This window comes from Ochotona curzoniae, unplaced genomic scaffold (genome assembly GCF_017591425.1).
Source record: "Ochotona curzoniae isolate NIBS_2020 unplaced genomic scaffold, NIBS_Ocur_1.0 contig_3520, whole genome shotgun sequence".
NCBI classification, from domain to species: Eukaryota; Metazoa; Chordata; class Mammalia; order Lagomorpha; family Ochotonidae; genus Ochotona; species Ochotona curzoniae.
Window position 1 is genome coordinate 9,518,571 of NW_024465894.1, and position 19,766 is coordinate 9,538,336.

The 19,766-nt window shown below is 59.4% G+C and overlaps 2 protein-coding genes across 2 annotated transcripts; one reads left to right on the plus strand and one right to left on the minus strand.

The window, feature by feature from the left end:
• Positions 1-345: 345 nt before the first annotated feature.
• Positions 346-4,709, plus strand: EMILIN3 (elastin microfibril interfacer 3). Its single transcript, XM_040981103.1, has 4 exons — positions 346-512; positions 1,538-1,660; positions 2,397-2,620; positions 2,778-4,709. Exons 1-4 carry the CDS (start codon positions 346-348, stop codon positions 4,532-4,534), a joined length of 2,271 nt encoding a protein of 756 aa, XP_040837037.1. The 3' UTR covers positions 4,535-4,709.
• Positions 4,710-6,218: 1,509 nt separating this feature from the next.
• On the minus strand, positions 6,219-16,984 carry LPIN3 (lipin 3). The gene is made up of 20 exons (XM_040981104.1): positions 16,969-16,984; positions 16,204-16,397; positions 15,180-15,275; positions 14,316-14,575; positions 14,036-14,119; positions 13,444-13,564; positions 12,913-13,258; positions 12,208-12,307; positions 11,953-12,101; positions 11,599-11,692; positions 11,440-11,509; positions 9,874-9,966; positions 9,748-9,791; positions 8,894-9,041; positions 7,790-7,938; positions 7,515-7,601; positions 6,977-7,129; positions 6,721-6,835; positions 6,536-6,639; positions 6,219-6,363 (listed from the first exon to the last, which is right to left on the minus strand). The coding sequence occupies exons 1-20, from the start codon at positions 16,982-16,984 to the stop codon at positions 6,219-6,221; spliced, it is 2,568 nt and encodes an 855-aa protein (XP_040837038.1).
• Positions 16,985-19,766: the final 2,782 nt, after the last annotated feature.

Here is a 19,766-nt window from a genome sequence, read left to right on the forward strand (position 1 = left end):
CGGGCTGGCGGCCCCTCAGGCGTCGGCTCCGAGCTGGGGCGGGGGGCTGGCGGCGGACGAGGGGGCCGGCGGCGGAGGAGGGGGCCGGCGGCAGAGAGCTGCGCGGGCCCCAACTTTATGCTAATCCGCGCAGAGCCCGCCTCCCGCCTCCCCTCTGCGGCCCCAGCCGCGAGCAGAGCCGGCCACTCGGCGGGACGCAGCCACCGCAAAGCACCGGGCGGCCCGTGGGGGAGCTCCAGCGGGGCACGAGCAGCGGCTGGACCCGGGCAGGCTAGCGGCTGGCGCGGTGGGCAGACACCCGGCGGAGGCCACCGCGCGGGGCCAGGTAGAGACGCGGGGGCCGCGATGGGCGGCCGCTGCCTGCCCGTCTGGCTGTGCGCCCTCGCGGCGCTGCTCTGGGGGACGCAGGCCAAGGGCATCCCACTCTTAGCACGGCCCGCGTTGCCCGGTGCTTCTCGCTACAACCTCTACACGACGGGATGGCGCCCCAGTCTGCGCCCGGGACCGCACAAGTAAGAGCGTGGTTCATGCAGTGGCGGGAAGAGAGAAGGAGGGACGGGGCCCACGCGGTGCAGTGCGCTGCGCTGCAGATCCCACCTGCCCCGAGCCAAGCCCCCGCCGGGACGGGCGCCCCACTCTCCAGGATGCTGGGGAGGGAAAAAAGAAGCCGAGGGGGCCTGGCACGGCAGCTGAGATCCTGGCAGTGCCCGCGGAAACCTCTCCAACGAAGTAACATTTTCCAGCTGCTCTGTGTGCAGGATCCTGGGGCAGCAGCCCAGGTGGAGGGAGTGGAGGGAGGGCGCCGGTCGGTGTGTTGAGCACAAGAGGCGGCCCAGCGCTGAGGCCTTGCATCTCATCTCTCCATGCCTTTCCACTCCTACTTCTACCATCAGTCTGGTCCCAGCAAACCCCTTAGGTGCCCCCAGCATGGCTGAGCCTCCAATTGGTGGGGGTTACTTGGAGCCTGAGCCCATGCTTTGGGACAGTCGTTCCCAGCTCGTGAGGGACACTGCTGCCCCCAGCTTTTGGTCAAAATTTAGGAACCAGTGGCTTGCCATCTGGCCTCTGCGAGGTGGGTTGGGGCCCTGTCTGGGCTTAGCTGAATTTGAGAGGTGCGATAGGAGGAGCATGGCCAGTCCATGGGCATGGCAGAGCAGGTTTCCTGCAGTGGGCAGTACAAGCACTGAGAGTGTGGAGTTGAGCAAAGGAAGGGGTTGGAAAACTACAAGGAAGGTGTGAGGCCCCAGAGAAGGGGAAGGATAGAAAGCCTGATCTAGAAGGAGCTGGAGAGTGAGCGCTGGGGCAAGGCCCTTGAGGCAGTGGCCAGCAGGGGCCTCTTCCCCGGCCCATTCCCCAGGGATGCCTGCTGGTCCTGGGGCCAGCCCAGAAGGTGATTCTGGAGTCTGAGTCAAAGGCCTTACTTCTCAGCAACAAGGAAAACGGGTGAAAGAGATTGGGATCTCCAGAGGAGCGAGGATGGGAGCCTCGGCACGCCTGGCTGAGGCCTGACAGTCCAGGGCACATTTTTCACCTGCAGAGCCCTCTGTGCCTACGTGGTGCACCAGAACGTGACCTGCATCCTGCAGGAGGGAGCCGAGAGCTATGTGAAGGCAGAGTACCGGCAGTGCGGGTGGGGACCCAAGTGCCCCAGGACAGTCACGTGAGTATGTCCCCATCCTGTGCACCTGGGGCTCCTGGATACAAACCCCAGTTACAGAAGGTGAGTCTGGAGTGAAGAGTGATGTGGGGCTTTGGCCAGGTAACTGGGAGCCTTGTGGCCATCACATCCAGTCTACCTGGAGAGGTTCTGGCGTGTCAGGAAGCAGATCTGTTGGCTGTGGCACGGCAGTAGGTGAACGGGCATGTGGCCAAGTATGAAGAGAAGGTCCCTGGCCTGCCCTGCCCTGTTTCTAAAGTGCCCTTTTATCAGTCTCTGTGGGCTGCAGCACCCCTGTTCTGCAGCAAAAAGAACCCAGCAGGGCTGATGGGAGCCAGGTGTGGCCTCCAGGGCAATGAGAGGAGCTGCCATCTGCAGCACCAGGGCAGGACCCCACCCACCTACCACGAAGGAAGTGGGCAAGGGTGGGCAGTTTGTTCAATACTGAGATACCACGGAAGCCGGTGGAATTCCTTAGGGCAGCATGAGCCTAAGGGGTCCCAGTTGTCTTGGGAGTCAATCACACAGTATGGGGTGGGCTTCCATTGGCATCTTCCCTTTACACAGCTCCAGGGGAGCCTTCCCCCACCCCACCCACACCCCCATCACCTTAACCACAGCAAAAGGACAATTGTAGGGGGCGTGAGGTACAGACACAATTGTCAGAAGATGCATGCTAGGGGCAGGTGTCTCAGCTCACAAATGAGGAGCCTGCCCTTTTGCCTGCCCTCTTCCCCAGGTACCATACTGTGCTCAGACCCAAATACAAGGTTGGTTATAAGACAGTAACTCAGCTTACCTGGCGCTGCTGCCCTGGCCTCACTGGAGAAAACTGCCCCGAGCACCTTACTGACCATGGGGCCACCCCACCCCAGGTGGAGCCTGAGCCGCAGACTCCCTCCGGACAGCTGGGCCCAGGACCCAGGCCCCCTCCACACAGCAGAGCAGCCCCAAGCCCCCACGGTATGTCCGCCTCTTGGGACTCTTGGGATCATCAGAGAGGGGTGGGGTCTGGCCCAGAGAGGGCTTGGAAGGATTGTTTTCATGCTGGGCATGAGGATGAGCCTGGTGGACCCCATCCTGCCCCCGCTGCAAAGCTGAGAGAGCTCTCTTTCCCCAGGAAGGAAAGGCCCAGGACTGTTTGGTGAGCGTCTAGAACGCCTGGAGGGAGATGTCCGACGCCTGGCACAAGCATATGGTACCCTCAGTGGCCTGGTGGCCAGCCAAGAAGACCCCAGTAGGACAATTGGTGGACCCGGGGCTCCTGCTGCCCCTGCAGGTTTTGGGGTTGTGGACTGGGGAGATGGAGTCGGAGGACCACTGACACCTCCCCTGGAGGAGATCCTGAGCAAGGTGACAGAGGTGAGCAACACGCTGCAGACCAAAGTGCAGCTGCTGGATGAGGTGCACGGGCTGGCCCTGGACCATGAGGCGCACCTGCAGAGGCTGCGGGACACTCCACCGTCTCCGCTCACCTCCCTAGCTCTGCTGGAAGAATACGTGGACCACAGGCTGCAGAAGCTCTGGGGGAGCCTGCTGGATGGCTTTGAGCAAAAGCTGCAAGGTATCCAGAGTGAGTGTGACCTGAGGGTGCAGGAGGTACAGAGGCAGTGTGAGCAGGGCCAGGCTGCCAGCAGGAGGCTACACCAGCGCCTTGATGGCAGGGAGCTGGCCCTGCGCCGGGAGCTCTCGCAGCTGGGCACCCGGCTACAGGGCCTGAGCGTGGCTGCCAGGGGCAATTGCTGTGGCCAACTGGCCTTGATCAGCGCCCGCATAGACAGCCTTGAGAGGAACCTGCAGATGGTCGCCGAGACGCAGCGGAGCCCAGGCATCCCGGCTGGGGATGAGCTTACCAGATTCTCTGCTGCCGTGCTTGAGGGAGGCATAGATGGGCTGCTTGAGGGTCTAGAGCCCCTCAATGGCACAGAGAGTAGCATGAGGGACTGCTGCCTGAGGATGGAGATAGGGGGCTTTGGAACCATGCTGGAAGACCGGGTGCAGAGCCTAGAGGAGCGCCTGACAAACCTGGCTGGCCAGCTAAGCCACGACAGCACCCCACCAGGCAGGTCAGCACGCCCCTTCGTGCAGACGGAGCTGGCTGTGCTAGAACAACGGCTGGTCTCCCTGGAGACCTCATGTACCCCCAGCACCACCTCTGGCACCCTGGACAACCTCGTGACAGAGGTGAAGGCCTGGCAGAGCCAGAGCAAGGCCCTGCTGCACCAGGTGGCCAGCCACGCAGCTCTGCTCCAGCAGCTCAACAGCACCATGGCCGAGGTGCAGGGGCAGCTGGCAGAAGGCATGGGCCGCACCCTCCAGGGCGAGATCACGCTACTCAAAGTCAACCTCAACTCAGTGAGCAAGTCACTCACAGGCCTCAGTGACTCTGTCAGCCAGTACTCGGATGCCTTCCTGGCCGCCAACTCATCCCTGGACGAGAGGGAACGCAAGGTGGAAGCTGAAGTCCACGCCATCCAGGAGCAGGTCAGCAGCCAAGGCTCGAGGCTTCAGGCCGGCCACAAGCAGGTCCTGACCCTGCGGGGAGAGCTGGAGCGACTCAAGGCCGGAGTGGCCAGTATGGCCGGCAGGCTGAGTCGCTGCCAGGACACAGCCCAGCAGCTCCAGCACGCAGTGGGTCACTTTGACCAGCGAGTGGCACAGATGGAGGGGGTGTGTGAGAGGCTGGGCCTGCTGGCTACAGGCCTGGACAGCTTGCCCACCAAACCACTGGGATCCAGGGAGGGCCTGTGGGGCCACATGGACCAGCTGAATCGCACGCTGGCCCAGCACACGCAAGACATTGCCCGCCTCCGGGATGACCTACTGGACTGCCGGGCCCAGCTGGCTGAGCAGGCCCGGCTGGGGCACACTGACTAGGCAGTTTGGACAGATCCCAGTCCTGGGAAGGTCACCCCAAAGCCCAGACATGGCCAGCAGCACCTCCCAGCATGTCTAACCTTGATGCCACTTTGGGAATGGCCTTGATCCACTTCCACACAATTGTCCTGGCTAGCAAAATCCATGCTCAGTACTACATAGCCTGGACAACTCTGGGGCGGAGGGGTCATGGTCAAAGCAAGGATGGCACACCCAAAGGCCAGGGCGTCGCATCCTCTGGTTTGCAAAGGTACAGGCCAGGGTGGAGAGAACCACAGGCCCAGTCTCAGGCCAGCAACCTATGCAAACCTCCCTTTGCCTGTGAGCAGTAGTCCTCAGCTCTTGGAGGCTTCTGGTCTCATTCCCTGACTTCTTATCCCCAGGCAAATGGGCTCCACTTCAGCAGGAGGGTGATAGCCCTGGAGCTGTGTTCACACCTGGCAGCTTTGGGACCCAGAGGCTTCCAGCTCCCCACATGGTTCCCAGCATAGAACGGCAGCACATGGGCTCACTGAGAATTCACTTTATTTCTTTGGTGCCTCCCTAAAGGGTGAGGACTCGGGCAGCTGTAGGACCCCAGAGGAAAGAACTGGACTCAGGCAATCCCACTGGAGACCCCACTACAATTTATCCTTCCCTTCCCTCCCAGATGTTTTCAAGGTGCTCCGGAACCTACACAGGTTCTCTCTTCCTAGAAGGCAGTGCTGGCGCGTCATTAAGGCGTGAACGAGGCCAGACCCTGAGAGGGAGGCCACAGCCACAGGGCAAGAGGCATAGGCCTTGCTTTTAACACCCTTGGGGAACTCCAACCCTGCCAGGATGTTCACCAAGTGGCAAGAAATTCAGGGACAACTTGAAAACGGTGCTCGTGAGGTCTGTGCCATGCCCAGAGACTGACGCCCGTCTTGACGAAGGTCCTGGCCTCAGTTTATCCCCCAGCAGCTCCTGTGCTGTTTGCAGGCCCTCCTGGCCTGACCTTCTGGTATCTGGACATTGGATATTCTGATCTCCACTTTGAAACTGCTGGGGGGCTGGGTGGGGGCAGGTTCTGGATTAAAGCTTTTAGCCAGTCTACAGCTACTTTATTCCCCAAAATTTGTGGGAGGGAAGGCGGCCAGGGTGGCAGCCCCACTTCCCATGCCTCCTCCATGTGAGAATTCATCCTGCAGCTGGTGGGCTGGGCTGACTCGCAGAGCCTAGGGGAGAACGGCCGGGAAACACCCACCTGCCTTGGGGTTTGAGCCCTCAGGGAAAGTGCCAGAAAAGCCAGCAGCGCCTGGGCTGGGGCTGGGGCTGGGGTGGCAGGAGCCATGTTCCCTCAGCCCTTGCATTGTGCCCAGACTCCCTGCTGTGTGAGGGGCATGGGAACACCCAAGGATCAAGGTCGAAAAACCACACACTAACAACCAAAAGCAAGGATGCCTGACTCGGGGGCTATGGACCAGGGCCAGGTGAGAGTCTGGCTTTGGAGGGAACTGTCTTAGAAGGCAGGTGAGAGAACAGAATTCTTTCCAAAAGAACAGAAGTTCTTTCCAGCTCAGCTCACCCTTGCTGCTGCCAAACCTTTCCTGTGTAAAGGGGCTGAAGCCTCAGTGGGGGTCTCCCTCTTGGCTCTCTGGTCAGGAGCTGGGATGACAGGGACACAGACCTCTGGCTGGTGGACCCTGTGACACCCAGAGCAGGCTCAGGCCAGGGCGTTAAGGTCTGCAGCAGGCAGTGGCTCCCGCCAGTAGCAGAAGCTGCTGTACTCGGGGTGGGCCAGGTCCATGCTGGGGCCCCGGGCCACCGGTGGGAAGAGAAACTCCACTGCCTCGCTAAGCCGCTGGTACCTGTGGGTGGGACAGGGCCAGCCCTGAGAACCTGAGTTGCCCAGCAGACCAGGCCTCTGCCATGCCTGCTGGAGATGCCACATCCCCTCATCCTGGGAGCCCTGAGCAAGGGACGGACCCCAGGGAGGAGAGGGGAGACCTTGGGGTGCAGGGGTGCAGGGTTTGGCCTCACGTGGATTTGTGATTCTTCAACAACTCCTGGATAAGCTCTCCCCGGGGGTTGACAGTAAAGATGCGTGCTTCTGGTAGGCCCACTTGGCGGTAGGCCAAGATATCCTGTGGGGGACAAGGAAGACCTGTGGGACAGAGGCAGGGGACAGAAGAGGAGGCTCGGTCCACAGGAGGGGACACACTCACATTGGGTCTGTTCCCAAAGGCAGCGTGGAAGGGCTGTGTTTGGGGCAGAAACAGCTGCTGGATGTCGCTCAGGCAGGCAATCTTGAATGTTTCTGGCTTCTTCTCAATTACCTCCCTGGGCAGCGGGGAGGGACAGAAATGGAAGGGAGGGCAGCCTCAGGTGACATGGGGGTTTGCCCCAGTCCCTGCTGCCACCAACAGCTAATGTAATGGGGGCTGGGCCAGCAGTGGGCATGTACAGAGCCAGGATGGTTACCTATGGAGGGCGGAGAACAGGCTGCTGGGAGACAGCAGGATGGGGCCCCTGGGGAGGCCACAGCCCCTCTCGTTCACCCACTGCAGGTAGCCCTTGGTGAGGTTAGCCATGCCGATGGCCCGTGCAGAGCAGTACAGGAACTTGTACCCGTTCCTGGGAGCAGGAGGCACAAGTCATCAGAAGCCAGACTAGCCCAAACCTAGGGTTCTGATTATTCAGCCCAGACATTGCACAGCAGGAGGACTTAGGGGAACGGCTAGACCAAGCCCAGGAAGTGGCTTCCGTGGCTGTCCCAGTTAGGAGATGTGTGGAGGACCAGGGGGAGGAAGCCTCCCCTCTAGCATGGGACTAGCAGAAAGACCCCCCCCACCCTGGAACATGGTTCCAGCAGGAGGGATTCCATGTGCCAGGGATCTGCCCAGGCTGCCTCCCGTGAGCCCTGCTGGCTGCCGAGCCTGGCTTGCAAGGGCAGAGGCCAGGGAAGGTCTAAGATGTCTTGCTCCTCCCTCCCTCAAGCCTGGCCCCGGCTGGCACTCACAGGTGGATTTTATGGTAGAGACTGGTGATGCCCTGGTGAGTCCAGTCCTTCCCTAGTTGAGGCAGGATGTGGCCCAGAGCATCCGACCTGCAGCCGGAGATGAGGGGTTCCTGGATGTCAGTGCCATGTAGACCACAGGCTCCATGAGTGTGACCCAAGCTCAGCCTCAGCACCACCCTCCCAGAAGAGAGGGGCCCCCACCCTGCCTCTGCTGATAGACACCTCCCAGCGCAAAGGGACGTGAGTCCCTGGGCTCAGAGGCAGCTGGACCTCACTTAGTGATGGTGCCGTCGATGTCGGAGATGACCACTTTGTCGTTCCATTTCCACAGGTAGATGGTGGCCTTGCAGCGGCAGGTGCCCTGGTACTGTGTGGTCACGCTGAACACCACATCATTGGCCCCTTCTTGCAGGTTCAGGCGCCGCTGGGGCCAGGCCAAGCAGAGGGGAGCTTGTGATGTGCCACAGCCAGGTGCTGCCCACTCCCCCTCTCCACTCCAAACTGGCTGGCAGTCCCCACAGACCTCGCCTTAGCTTCCTCCTCCCAACCCACCAGGCTTCCTGAGTTCAGCAGACACACTTGTGGGCAGCAGGAGCTCATGCTGCTCAGGACCCAAGTTCCCTTTCACCCCTCTTGGAAAGAAAACAAAGTGGTATTGTGATGCTCCTTTGTTTCAAGGTCAGCCCCAAGGCTGGGGCTACTCTTGGCACTGAGACACCCCAGACAATATGAAGACCATGGAGGTCTTCATAGGAAGCTTTGGGTTCAAGCTCCTTAGTTCTCATTCCCCCTTGTCCCTCTCTCCCCACCAGGCCAAGGAGAGAAGCCTAGCCATGCATGTGGCCAGAGATCAGGACTGGGGCAGTGCTGCACCAAAGCCAGGCGACCAAGGCTTCAAGACCCCAGCTGACCCCCGTAGTGGGTGTGACCCCAGGCAGGTGGCTGTGGCCCTAGAACAGGCTGGACAGACCCTGCCAGACATCTCCCTGGCCTCAGAGCCACACTCAGGAAGAAGATAAGATAACTTGTTGCAGGAGCCCAGGCAGCACAGAGGCTGGGAGGCCAGCAGGGGTGGAGCACTCTGGATGGGTGGCATCCACTTCCCCTCCAGTGGCCTCCAAGGGCCGGCCAAGAGCCCCCTGGTTCAGGATGCAGGACTCAGAACATCCCACATGGCAGACAGGTAGGTTATCATGTGCATGGGTAAGTGTCCTGCCTTTGCAGGTATTCAGGCGGAGGCCATCAGGGAAGCCCCAAGGGGATGGGCCCAGCTCTCCCATGAGCATGCAGTGCAGCCCTGCAAAGCCATTTCTCAGATGAGCTCAGCCCCCCTGCACACGCACACACACGCACACACACACACGTATGTGCACACTTACGATCTGAGAGGAAGAGAGGCGGAGGGACTTCTTGTAGGTGGGCATGTAGACAGGAGACCCCGGTGGTGGGGTGAGGGCCTCGAGGATCACAGGGCTGTCTGGGCGCCCGCCATCATCATCCTCACTGCTCAGGGCTTTGGTCGTCTCCCTTCAGGCAGTACTGGCTCTTAGGCTTGGCACACCCACCACAGGTGTGGAAAACCTGAAACTGCTCCCCTGCCCCCCAGGGACCACTGGGGAGGGGGTGGCATTGGCGACAGACATACAGGTGCACAGGTGCTGGCAGTTTCCACCCAAGCAGGTGGCAGGAGAGCTGGAGCTAAGGCCCAGCATGGACAGCCATTACACCCACATAGCCAGGCTGCTAGGTTCAGCCCTGAGTTGAGATACCTGGGGGTGCATCGGGGCGGGGGGCCTATTCCCAGCTGCACCTGCCTTGGCTTCCATGGACCCAGCCTTGCTCACCCTCCACTTCCCTGTGGGCAGCTGGGTCACTTTAGAGGTGAGAACAGGAAGCAAAGTCAGCACTGCTGGGACAGAGCCCTCACCCTCCTTCCTATGACAGCAGCCCCATGCCTGGGCCAGGAGTTTTGGCACCTGTTCTAGCTCTACCATTTCCCATCAGTGGTTGAAGGACACCTGATATGCCTCTGGGCCTCAGTTTCCCCATCTGCGAAGTGGGAATTTTTCTAGGGCATAAAAGTGCTTTGGGAGTGATGAGAACTTTGGCTGGGAAAATGGGTGCTGGCCCCACTCACTACCTTCCCCTCCTCCCCACCCAACGCACCTCGCCCTGCCCCACCCCAGGCCATCATTTCCAGAGCTAGCCACAGCCAGGAGGAAGTTCGACTCACCCCTCGGGCTCCTTGCCTGTGGTTCTCTCCCTCTGGGCACTGGGCTGTAGGAGGAACAGCCATCAGTGGAGCCTGCCTCCTGCCCTGCCTGGGGCCCTGCCCAGGCTCAAGCCCGTGAGCACCCACCTCCTCCACTGGGAAGTCCCTGCGTCGCCAGGAAAACCACCATCGCCCACCCTTGCGTGGCATCTTCTCCTTCTCGAGCTTGTCCACAGTGCTCTGCGGGCAGGTAAAGGCTGTGGCATTGTGTCCCATGCCATGTACACCTTACGTCAGACTCCCTCTGGGGTCCCTCCTGAGCCATGAATCCAGGCCAAACCCCAGGGGAGACCAGGAACCTTTCCTGTCCCCTAACCTTGACCTCAGACCTGCTCTAACCCAGCCTCAGCTTTGCCTCCCCAAATTCTGCAAGTCCCTCCCTCTACTAGAGCAGGACGGAAGCTGAAGGTGTTCAGCACCTACAAGATGGTACCAAGTGGCAATGGGAAGAACTGTCTCCAGCCAGGAGCACCCTTCAACCTCCAAAACCGTCACATATATCCTCCCGAAATCAGGGATCCAACCCATGAGCAGCCCCGCCTCCCCAGGGCTGTGTCACTGATTGAAGCCACATGACTTTGGGGGAAATGTGGATTAGATCTGTGCTAGATAGCTTATCTAGGAGACACAGAAGGGACAACCCAAGTCAGTAAGATGAGGGCTGAGGGTAGTTGGCCAGGTGCCCACCTGAGCTGGGAACAAGGCCTTGGGGGCTTCAAGTGGTTTGTCTCTCTGGGTAAACCAACCAGGGCAGTGGCCCTCTTCCTTCCTATTAGCCAGTGGGCCCACAGAGGTAGCCAGAGAATGGGGCCAGGTATCTCCAAAAAGGCAGGCACCAGCTAACAGCATTTAAGCAAGGCTAGCTAAGCCAAGAACTGGCCTCGTCTGCTGCCAGAGGAGCACAAAGTTGAGGTTGGCACAGGCTGGCCCTACCCAGCAGCACGGTGAACACCTGCAGGAGGTCCTGGGAAGGGGTGGAGAGGCTGGGTCCCTTCCTGCCTCTGGGCTTTTCTGCATGCTTTGTTCTGCCCACATCCTCTCATCCTCTCTCCTGGGGCACCTGCCCGGTGCTGCCTTCCCCCACTCCACCCCAACTCCACTACAGGCTCTCGGCATATCCCTCGTGTCCTTCCTTCCCAGCACTGAGGGTGAATATTTGATCAATTCAGTCTTCCCAGGAAGGCAGGGACTGCTTCTGCTTTGTTCTTGACTGTTCCCGACCTGGCCTGGCATGCAGCAGGTGCTCGAGCGCCTGCTCCCACAGGCAGCAAGCATCCCACAGCTAACCTGGAGGGGGAGTCTTAGAGGAAAGGGAAAGATGGCACTTCCATCTCCCAAGCCCCCTCTTTCAAATCAAAAAGGCTTGTCCCTGCTTGGGTCTCTGCTGGGTGTCTGTCCCCTCTGGCCTGTCCTGAGCTCCTTGGAAGTCAAATCACTAACAGTTCCAACCACAGCTAGGGAACCAGGGACAAGGGCGGGTCTTTGTCCACGCAGGAAGGGGCAAAGCTCCTGGGGGGCCCTGACCCCTCTCTGCAGACAAGCATTGTGGCCAATAAGCTGCAGGCTCCCAGGCCCATCTCAGTCCACTCTCCATTTGCTCACAGCTGAGGGCCTCCTGACCCTGATGGCCACCTTCTCCAGGGCAGCCATTACCTTGGGCAAATTCTTCTGGAAGGCTTGTAAGGAGAGAAGCATGGGGGCAGCCACAGCCCAGTTATAGTACCTGCAGGGACAGAACACAGCAGCTGCAGGAGCAGGGGAGGGGGCTCTACCCCATTCCTCACCCCCAGCCCCCCCAAACCCAGCACTTACTTCTCATTGACTTTCACCACCAGGTTCGGGTCCTCTAGAAGCCCAGGGTTTGTGACGAGGTCCTGGTAGGAGACGAGGTGCTGGTTGAACTTCTCTGGATACACAGGCACAAAGAGGGGTGAGTCTGGTATATACCCCATGACCCGCAGCCCCGACAAGACTACATGCTCTGCCAGCACATAGCTGACCCACAGGCTACCCACCATGTCTGTGCTTGTTCCTGCCCCAGGAGTGGGCAGGGCGTGTCCCTGCCTCATGGGAAATGCGGGAATGCCCAGCCCAGGTGCAAGCCTCTATTGTCCCTCCCGTATCTTGTGGGCCCAGTGCCAGTCTTCAGGCTGCAGTGGCACCTACCCGTGGAGATGTCTCGGCTATGAGCCAGGCCACCACAGAGGGACAGTGCTATGGTGTCTGCTGCATTGGCAGTGGGTTCAGGGATGGGGTCCCTCGGGAGCTTCTGGCTGCTGGGTTCACTCCATCTTCTCGCCCCCAGCTCACAGTCACTAGGGAGGGTGGGGGGCAAAAGGATCAGCAGTTACATGAATACCAGGGTGGTGAGGTGGGGAGCTCCACCCCTGTGGGGTCCTTGACCCTGAGACACCCAGGCACCTGTTGGGGAAGTAGAGGGCTGCATCCTCAGAGTCCAGGGAGGGCAAGTCGTCCAGGTAGATGTCGCTGGGGCCCAGGTGCTGGCTTTTCTTCAGGGAACCTGAAGGTGGATGGGGGAAGCCTCGCCCTGTAGACCTAGCATGTGCTCAGGAGCATGAGCCATATGTGCACCCCCCCTCCCTGCCCCGCACCCCGGCCTCTGAACCATCTGCGGTGACACAAACGTCCTGCATTTACACTGTCCCGTCAGGCAGCCACCAGCCGCACATGCCCTCTGCGCATGTGAAAGTGGGGTTAGTGTTAATGGAAATAGAATTTTAACTTGTGGTTTTCAATTATTGAGTGACTTCCCTGGAACGCAGAGTGACAGACACAGGTCTCCTATCCAGATGTCTGTAACAGCTGCAGCTGAGCCAGGACAAAGCCAGGAGCTTGGGATGTAACCCATGTCTCCCACACAATGGCCGGGACCCAAGTGCTTGAACCATCACCCATTGCTCCGGCCCCAGGATGCACAGAAGCTGGAAGTGGAAGTGGAGCTGGGACTCGAACCCAGGCCCTTGCATTGTGACCACTGCACCAAAGGCCTGCCCCTCGGTTTATTAATCTCGTTTACAGAGCTACACTGAGCTGGCAGGTACTGATTAGGACAGCAGGTGCTGGAAACATACCAGGTGTGCAAGGCATCACCCAGCTGTCACTCACCTGTCTCCCTGGAGCATCCTTCTGGCTGCCTGGTGACAACTGGCTTCTCCTGAGTGGTCCAGCTCCAGGATTTAGAGGCCACAGGGAGGGCTGCACCCCCAAAGCTCAGAGTCCCACTTTTCTCACTCTCTAGGATGGTGAGAGGGGGACCCAACACAGTCCCCCTCTCACGGGACTGTGTACCAGGCAAGTCAGCACCAGCCTCTGCTTGTGGGGTTGGGGGTCCTGGAGGGTCCTCCCCTGGCCCACAGGAGGAAGAGGGGCTGGTTCCTCTCTGAAGAGGAGAAGCTAGCTCCATGCCACCTTCCAGAATGATCGCAGACTCAGGCCGTTCTGCTTTGGCCACCTATGGACAAACACATGTAGGCAGGTGTGGGCTGGGGCTGGGCTGGTCTTTCAGGCTCGGTAGAACCTGGGGTGGCGGTGGGCAGTGGGGAACGGCCCCAGGCTCCCCAGTCACTCCAGCCTTAACCTGTGGAGGCTACAGAGCCACTCCAGGGCAGGAATTGGGGTGGACGAGCATGTACGCACCTTGGGCAGCCTCCCCCAGGCCCACTGCATGTACGACTCGGCTCGCAGGGAGCTGGGCTCCAGGGCTCGCAGTTCTAGCTCCGAGTCACTCTTAGGAGACTCTAGTCCCTCTGAAGCGAGGCTGCAGAAAATAAAACCCGGAGGCCACCAAGTCAGGCTGCTGCCCTGGCCACCCACCCCAGCCCAGAAAAAAAGAAAAGAGAGATTTGTGCACATATTTATGCCTGTGTTGTATCTAGAATATGGGAAGATATAAACAATATGTCAGGGCTTAAATAACTCCACAAATCAATACTAAGAAAGCAATCCAGCAGAAGTGGGGGAAGAGGGTACGGGTTGCTCACACAGCAGGGGCTCCACCTGTGATGACGGGAAAGTTCTGGACCCCAGTGGGGGTGATGACAGTGAATGCCACCGGGTTGATCCAGTGGTGGGTGTTAGGTTATGGTGGCCTTTACCACCATGGAGAAGGAGCAAGCAAGAAGATCTGAAGACTTTACACAGGAGAAAGATGTTATACTCTGTGTTGCCAGAAAACCCACACAGGGGTGAGAGCCTGGGGTCCCCTCCTGCAGCCAGCCTGGTCTCTCACCTGGCCTGTGGGGCCCACTCGCCATCCGAGTAGGGGTAGATGTCTCCAGGCTGTGGCGAGGACTCCCCTTCCGAGCAGACACTGCTGAGGGGCACAGGGAAGTGGTCACTGACTGGGCTGGATGGCCACGGCATGGCCACGGCGGACATCAGGGGACTTGGTGGTAGGAGGGGAGGGGTTGAAGCAGCCCAAGTGCAGAGGTCAAGGTGTTCCCCAGGGTCACTAATCAACGCCCCGGTGGGTGTCCCCCCACCCCAGCTCCCATGTCAGTGTCACATACCCTGCAGGCTCTGGCCGGGGCGCTGCCAGCACAGCCGGCTCACTCTCTGCACCCGCCTCTACTTCTTCCGAGCTCGAATTCACCGCTGCATCCTCCTTCCGCCTGGCTTTCCTCCTGCGCCGCCGCCTCCTCCGCCCCACTGAGGCCGCACCCGCCACCAGGAGGCCCTCAGGCTTGCCAGCTGTGCCAGGCTGGGAGTCCCAGTCAGAAAGGGTCCCCCACGGGAGGGGTGAGGTACACAGGCGGGGAGGCACATCTTCCTGCGGAACAGGCCCCAGGGTGAGGATAAAAGAGGGAGGAATAGAGCTGAGTGGCTGGAACCAGGGGCTGCTCCCCGCGCCTGGGCATCCTTAGCCCTGCCTGGGGCTCCTCGGAGCTGGACAGAGATGGCAGCCACTGCTGACCACAGGGCTCCCAGAAGCCGTGATGCCCTCACGGGTCAGGCAGAGGTCCAGGATTTCGCCTCTTGTTTCCACTGAGGTCTACCACAGTGGACGCCTACTTCTCCTTTAAGACTCAGCCCGCCTGCTCTATGACGTTTTCCCTGACTGCCCCCAGCCCCAGTTCCAACCCCCTTCACTGCAATGACCAAAGAGGCCCATCGTCCATCTCTCAAGACCAATCTGCAATGCTCTGTGAAGGCAGGGATCAACCCTCAGCGGAGTCCTACGCACAGTGTCCAGCATACACCTTGACTTTGATCAGGTTCAACTGGTTTAAATGCCTCCACTGGCCTGGGCTGGACCCTGCCTTCTGCAAACACGCTCTCTCTTCACTGCCTGCCTACACACTTCTATGTGACAAACCTAGGGAGGAACCCAGTGAGAGGGTAGGGCAGATGCTGTCAGGGATGGCCACGCTCACCTCATCACTGTCCAGCTCCTGAACAAAGAAGGCCTCGCCACTGTCCCCCAGCTTCATGTGCAAGTCCACCGGCTCCCCATTGATCTCGATGTCCACCTGCAATGGTGACTCGTGGGCCTTGCATCCATGCTATGAGCCATTGAGCCACACCTGGTCCAGGACACTCTGGCTGCTAACTGCCCAGGGCACTGCACTTGCAGGGCCATGGCCCACCTGGCTGCCTGTTTACTGCTTGCTGTCCATGTCCCTGTGTTTCTCCAGCCCATAGGAATGGGGACATGACCTGTGTGGCCTGTCTTGTCACCACTGGGTCCCAAGCCACCAGGTTGTTCACTGCATGAACAATAGGAAGAAACACCATTTACCAGGCACCACCCTTGCAGCAGCTACTATCATTATCCCCATGTTACAGATGTGGAAACAGAAGCTTGGAGGCGTGGTGGTTTGAGAGCAAGTGGCTTCACAGCCAGTGAATCTATAAATCCAGAAGGGCTGAGTCTGTAACCCAGTGTTCAGTGTCTTAGATGTTACTCTCTCTGCCACAGGTACACTTCCCTAAAGGATTCTAGGATGTTCACCATTGCCTTTGGGTGAAGCAGATGCAGGCCCAGAGCAGACACACGCAGCAGATCCAGGGGAGACAAGCAGCTTTACCAAGGGAATGGGGACAGGCCTTTGGGTGCTGGCCCTGCAACAGTGTTATCCGTTCCTGTGTACTTCTTCCAAACCAGCCCTTCACTGCCACCACCCTGCCCAGCAGGTAAGGTCACACCCACACGGACAGATGACAGGGCTGGGTTTGGTGACCAGGAATAATCAGGCGAGGTCTAGGGAAGCCTGGGCCAGGTCCAACATTCCCAGAACTATGGCCCTGTCTCCATGGGGAAATGAGAGCCTTCCTGGACCCAAACCCCTAGCCAACCCAAAAGCATATCAGGAAAATACAAAAGTCCTGGGACTGCAGAGGCTGCCTGGGGCTTTGAAAGCCCACCCCACCCGCGGCAGAGGCCGCCGGAGCACTCACCACCTTCTCCCGGGACCGCAGCACACCCAGCTTGCCGAAGCGCACGTGGAAAGGTGAACACCGGAAGGAACCATCGGCCTGTTTCACCACCAGCACATCGATGCCCCCACTCAGCGTGGCTGGGTTCAGTCCCCGGTACAGCTCTTTCACCGTCCCAAATACCGTCTCCGCCAGCTGCCCCACGTAGTTCATGGCTGGTGCATGCAGAGAGCCTGTCCAGCTCCCTCTGAGGCTGGCCAATCACCAGCCCACGCCAACTCTCACGTCCCGCCTCTGCACACGAGGCAGCTGCTGTGGGATGGACGTGCACCTGTGGATGGGGGTCCGGCCCCCGTGTGCCCAGTGGCCTGTTGTAGGAGTTCTGGACAGCAGTCACTGTCCTTCAGTGGCCGGTCCTCACATCTGTCCAGCAAAGGCACCAAGTAAGACAACACAGCATTGCCCGTGCCCCTAGATGCCATGACTCACAGTAATGACCATGGACACAGCTCACTCATCCGCACATCAAGCCTGTAGGGCTGGCCAGGTCAGTGTCATTATTTCTGTTTACAGATGAGCCATTCGACGCTCGGGGATGAGGAACTTGCCCAGGGTCCCCCAAAGAGCAGTACCTGGGATTCTAGCCTGCCTCGGGCTATTGCTGTGAACCCTGGGACGGTGCACAGGAGGGTGGGGAATGGGGCAGCTTCCCGGGGCCCCACTGGACAATGGGCTGCGGCCCTGAACAGTGCTCTTCTCTAGGACGTAGGGGGAAGCAGTGCTCACCTTCCATCTGAGACATGGGTTCAAGTGCCTGGCTCCCTCCTAGGAGCTGGAAGGAAAGGGTCACTGTGCCTTATTTAGGGGGATCAAAGGTGGGAGCACCCCAAGCATTCAGGTTTGCTCAGTCCACTTCCTGGAGTCAGATACTGAAGGCAGGGTATCCCCTAAAGCTGGGGGGTTGAGGTCCAGTTTCCCTGGTGAAAGACCTGCCCACAGCCTGATCCCCCAGAGTCAGGATTGGGGTTATGGTCAGGGTGGGGGTTAGGGTCAGGGTTAGGATTAGGGCTTTGGGTTTAGAGTTTCGAGTTAGATTTTAGGGTCAGAATTAGGATTATGGTTGAGTGTAGGGTTAGGGTTAGGGTTTAGAGGTAGTGTTGGTTTAGGGGTTTGGTCAGGGTTAGGGTTAGGTTTGAGGTTAGTTTTAGGGTTAGAATCTCCAGAACATAATCCAACCCATAGCTCTAGCCTTGGCCTTGGTGCTCAGCTGGAGTTGAGATTTGGATATTAGCTTGGGTGTCCCCTGAAGACCCATGTGTTAAAATCACCAAGATCTTGTGTTAGTTATACTGAGTGGAAACTTAACCCACTGCAACACTTAGAAGTGGGACAGGTGGGTAATGATCGGGTTGGATTAAGTTGTCAGGATGGAGCGCCTTTATGGGTGGCTTAATGAGGGGGACACAAGGACAGGTGCCTTCTCTGTGTGCTGCCTGGGGACTCTGCCAGCAAGAACACCACCATCGCCAAACCATGGGACACCCCGATCTTGCTCTGTGAACCCCCAAAACCACAAGCTGAAGTACGCCTCCTTCCTCCCTCAACAACCTGTCTTAGGTATCACTTTGTGGTGCTGGCATGTCAACTCCTACGGGCAGTCAGGCCCTCGGATCCACATTCAGGCCCACTGAATCTGCCAGCTCCTGCCAGACTGGTCCCTCCAGCACTGCCACACCAACAGGGCGGGTGAGGCAGATGCAGGAGGTGGTAAGAACCATGAAGGAAGCTACAGCAGCAATGAGAATGCTTCCGAGTGGCCCTGCCAGCTCCTGTGCCACCCATCTCCCTTGCCCTGCCAGCTAGGCCCAGGGCCTGCTGTTCAGCCACCTGCCAGGACTTGAACCACCGCACCTTCACAGGAAACTTGTCTGTCTCTGATCCTGCATCCAGACCCCTGAAGCCCAGAAGCTAAGGGCCCAGCCAAGGTCAGGCCACCTTCTTCCCAACTTCCCTGCCCCACACTCCCGGCCCTGCCTGGCTCCCCTATATCACCCTCGCTCCCCTCCCTAACAAGTCTAGAATCAGTCACTTCCTCTCCCCTGTCCCCATCCCACCAAGAGGCTGGTGTGGTCCAAACCCTCCATGCCTGCCTCCCTTCCCACCCACCCTTCCTCCTGCTGCCTAGGTCATGGCCTTGCAGCTGGATGCCCACATCGCAGACGGCAGAGGGGTGGGTGAGGACACAGGCCTCTGGGTGCTAATCCCCACCATGCCCCTTAGCAGCTGTGGCCTTGGACCACTTGGTGTCTCCGTGCCTCAGCCTCCACCTCTGACACGGGGCTAGCACAGGCCTAATGGGATTTTTGCAGTGATCTGTGTGTCACGTGCAAGAGGCATGACTGCCCCTCTACCCAGGCTAGTGCCCCAGGCCCAGTGTGTCAGTATTGGTGCACTGATTCTGTCCCCGATTGCGTTCACATTTGACAGTCAAGGCCCTGCAAAAGCCTGCTTCCCCAAGCCTCAGCCCTAAGCCTTCCAGGCCAATCTGCAACTCCTCCATAGGAAATCCAGAACAGGCCAAACTGGGGTCCTAACCCTCTTCCCTCTTCATTCCTAGGCTCCCCGATTTCCTGGGAGGTGGTGGTGGGGAATGTGTGTGGCTCTCCATCCTGGGCTAGAGGGAGCAGGAGCTGCAGGCTTCTCTGGGACAGTTCTCTGGGACAGTTCGCCCTTCCCAGCTCCCCAAACTAAGGGTCCAGTCTCAGATCAAGCAGGGCAAGGGAGCAGACCCCATTCAGCAACTGAGGCACTGTCTGAGAAAAGCTGGCCATCTCTTCTCGGGATCCCACCTTCTGGGTATGGGGGTCTGCAACCCTAGGCTGGGAGAGGCACCGAGGAAGGCCAGCCCCTCCAGCTCTGCGTTCCCACTGGACGCCGGCTGGTGGACTCAGGCCCACAAGCAAGGAGGAAGTTCAGAGGGCAGTACGCAAGAGGACAGGGACACCTCCTCCCTGCCCGGATTGGGTCCTACCTGGTGAGCTGCCCGCTGGACTGCCTGGACGCGGAGCCGCCGCCTCCCCTGTATGTACACCAGCACAATTGTTGGGCGCTTCGGGCTTCTGTGGGCCCGGGTGAGATTCCAGCTCCACGCCCCCTTCCCCCGAGCCAGGTGCAGCCTCCGCAGGCCACCGTCCGCCGGGGCTCCACCCCCAAGAAGAGCCTGCCCCGCCTTCACGTTCAAGGCCGTCTCTGCACCTGTCGGGGCTGGGGCGGGACTAGGTCTCAGGCTCCACCCCGGTCCTGCCCCGAGCCCTGCGCCCGAGAGCGGCAGGAGAGAGGGTCCCGGAGATCCCGGGGGTCCCTGTCCCCCACCGGCCGGAAAACGCGACTTTAAGAATCCAAACGAGATCAGGTAAATTCTTTTCCCCGACCTGTTTCCTTCTTTGGCCAAAGAGAGCGGGACGTGGTGAAGATTTTCGGGATTATCAGAAACGACTTCGCGAGGCGCCAGGTTATCACAGCGCTTCTCTCAGGGCCAGTTTTGCTAGACCCCTCCTCTCCCCTTGGCTTCCCCTATCCCTCAC

Bases quoted from the DNA above. Each gene is read 5' to 3' on its own strand.
- EMILIN3 (XM_040981103.1), top strand. From the start codon at position 346: ATGGGCGGCCGCTGCCTGCCCGTCTGGCTGTGCGCCCTCGCGGCGCTG. The intron at 1,661-2,396 runs GTGAGTATGTCC...CCTCTTCCCCAG, and splicing joins AAGTGCCCCAGGACAGTCAC to GTACCATACTGTGCTCAGAC. The intron at 2,621-2,777 runs GTATGTCCGCCT...CTCTTTCCCCAG, and splicing joins AGCAGCCCCAAGCCCCCACG to GAAGGAAAGGCCCAGGACTG.
- LPIN3 (XM_040981104.1), bottom strand. The intron at 9,792-9,873 runs GTGGGTGCTCAC...TTCCTCCTACAG, and splicing joins GGGACTTCCCAGTGGAGGAG to CCCAGTGCCCAGAGGGAGAG. The intron at 7,939-8,893 runs GTAAGTGTGCAC...GCCTGGCCCCAG, and splicing joins GCCTCTCTTCCTCTCAGATC to CGGCGCCTGAACCTGCAAGA.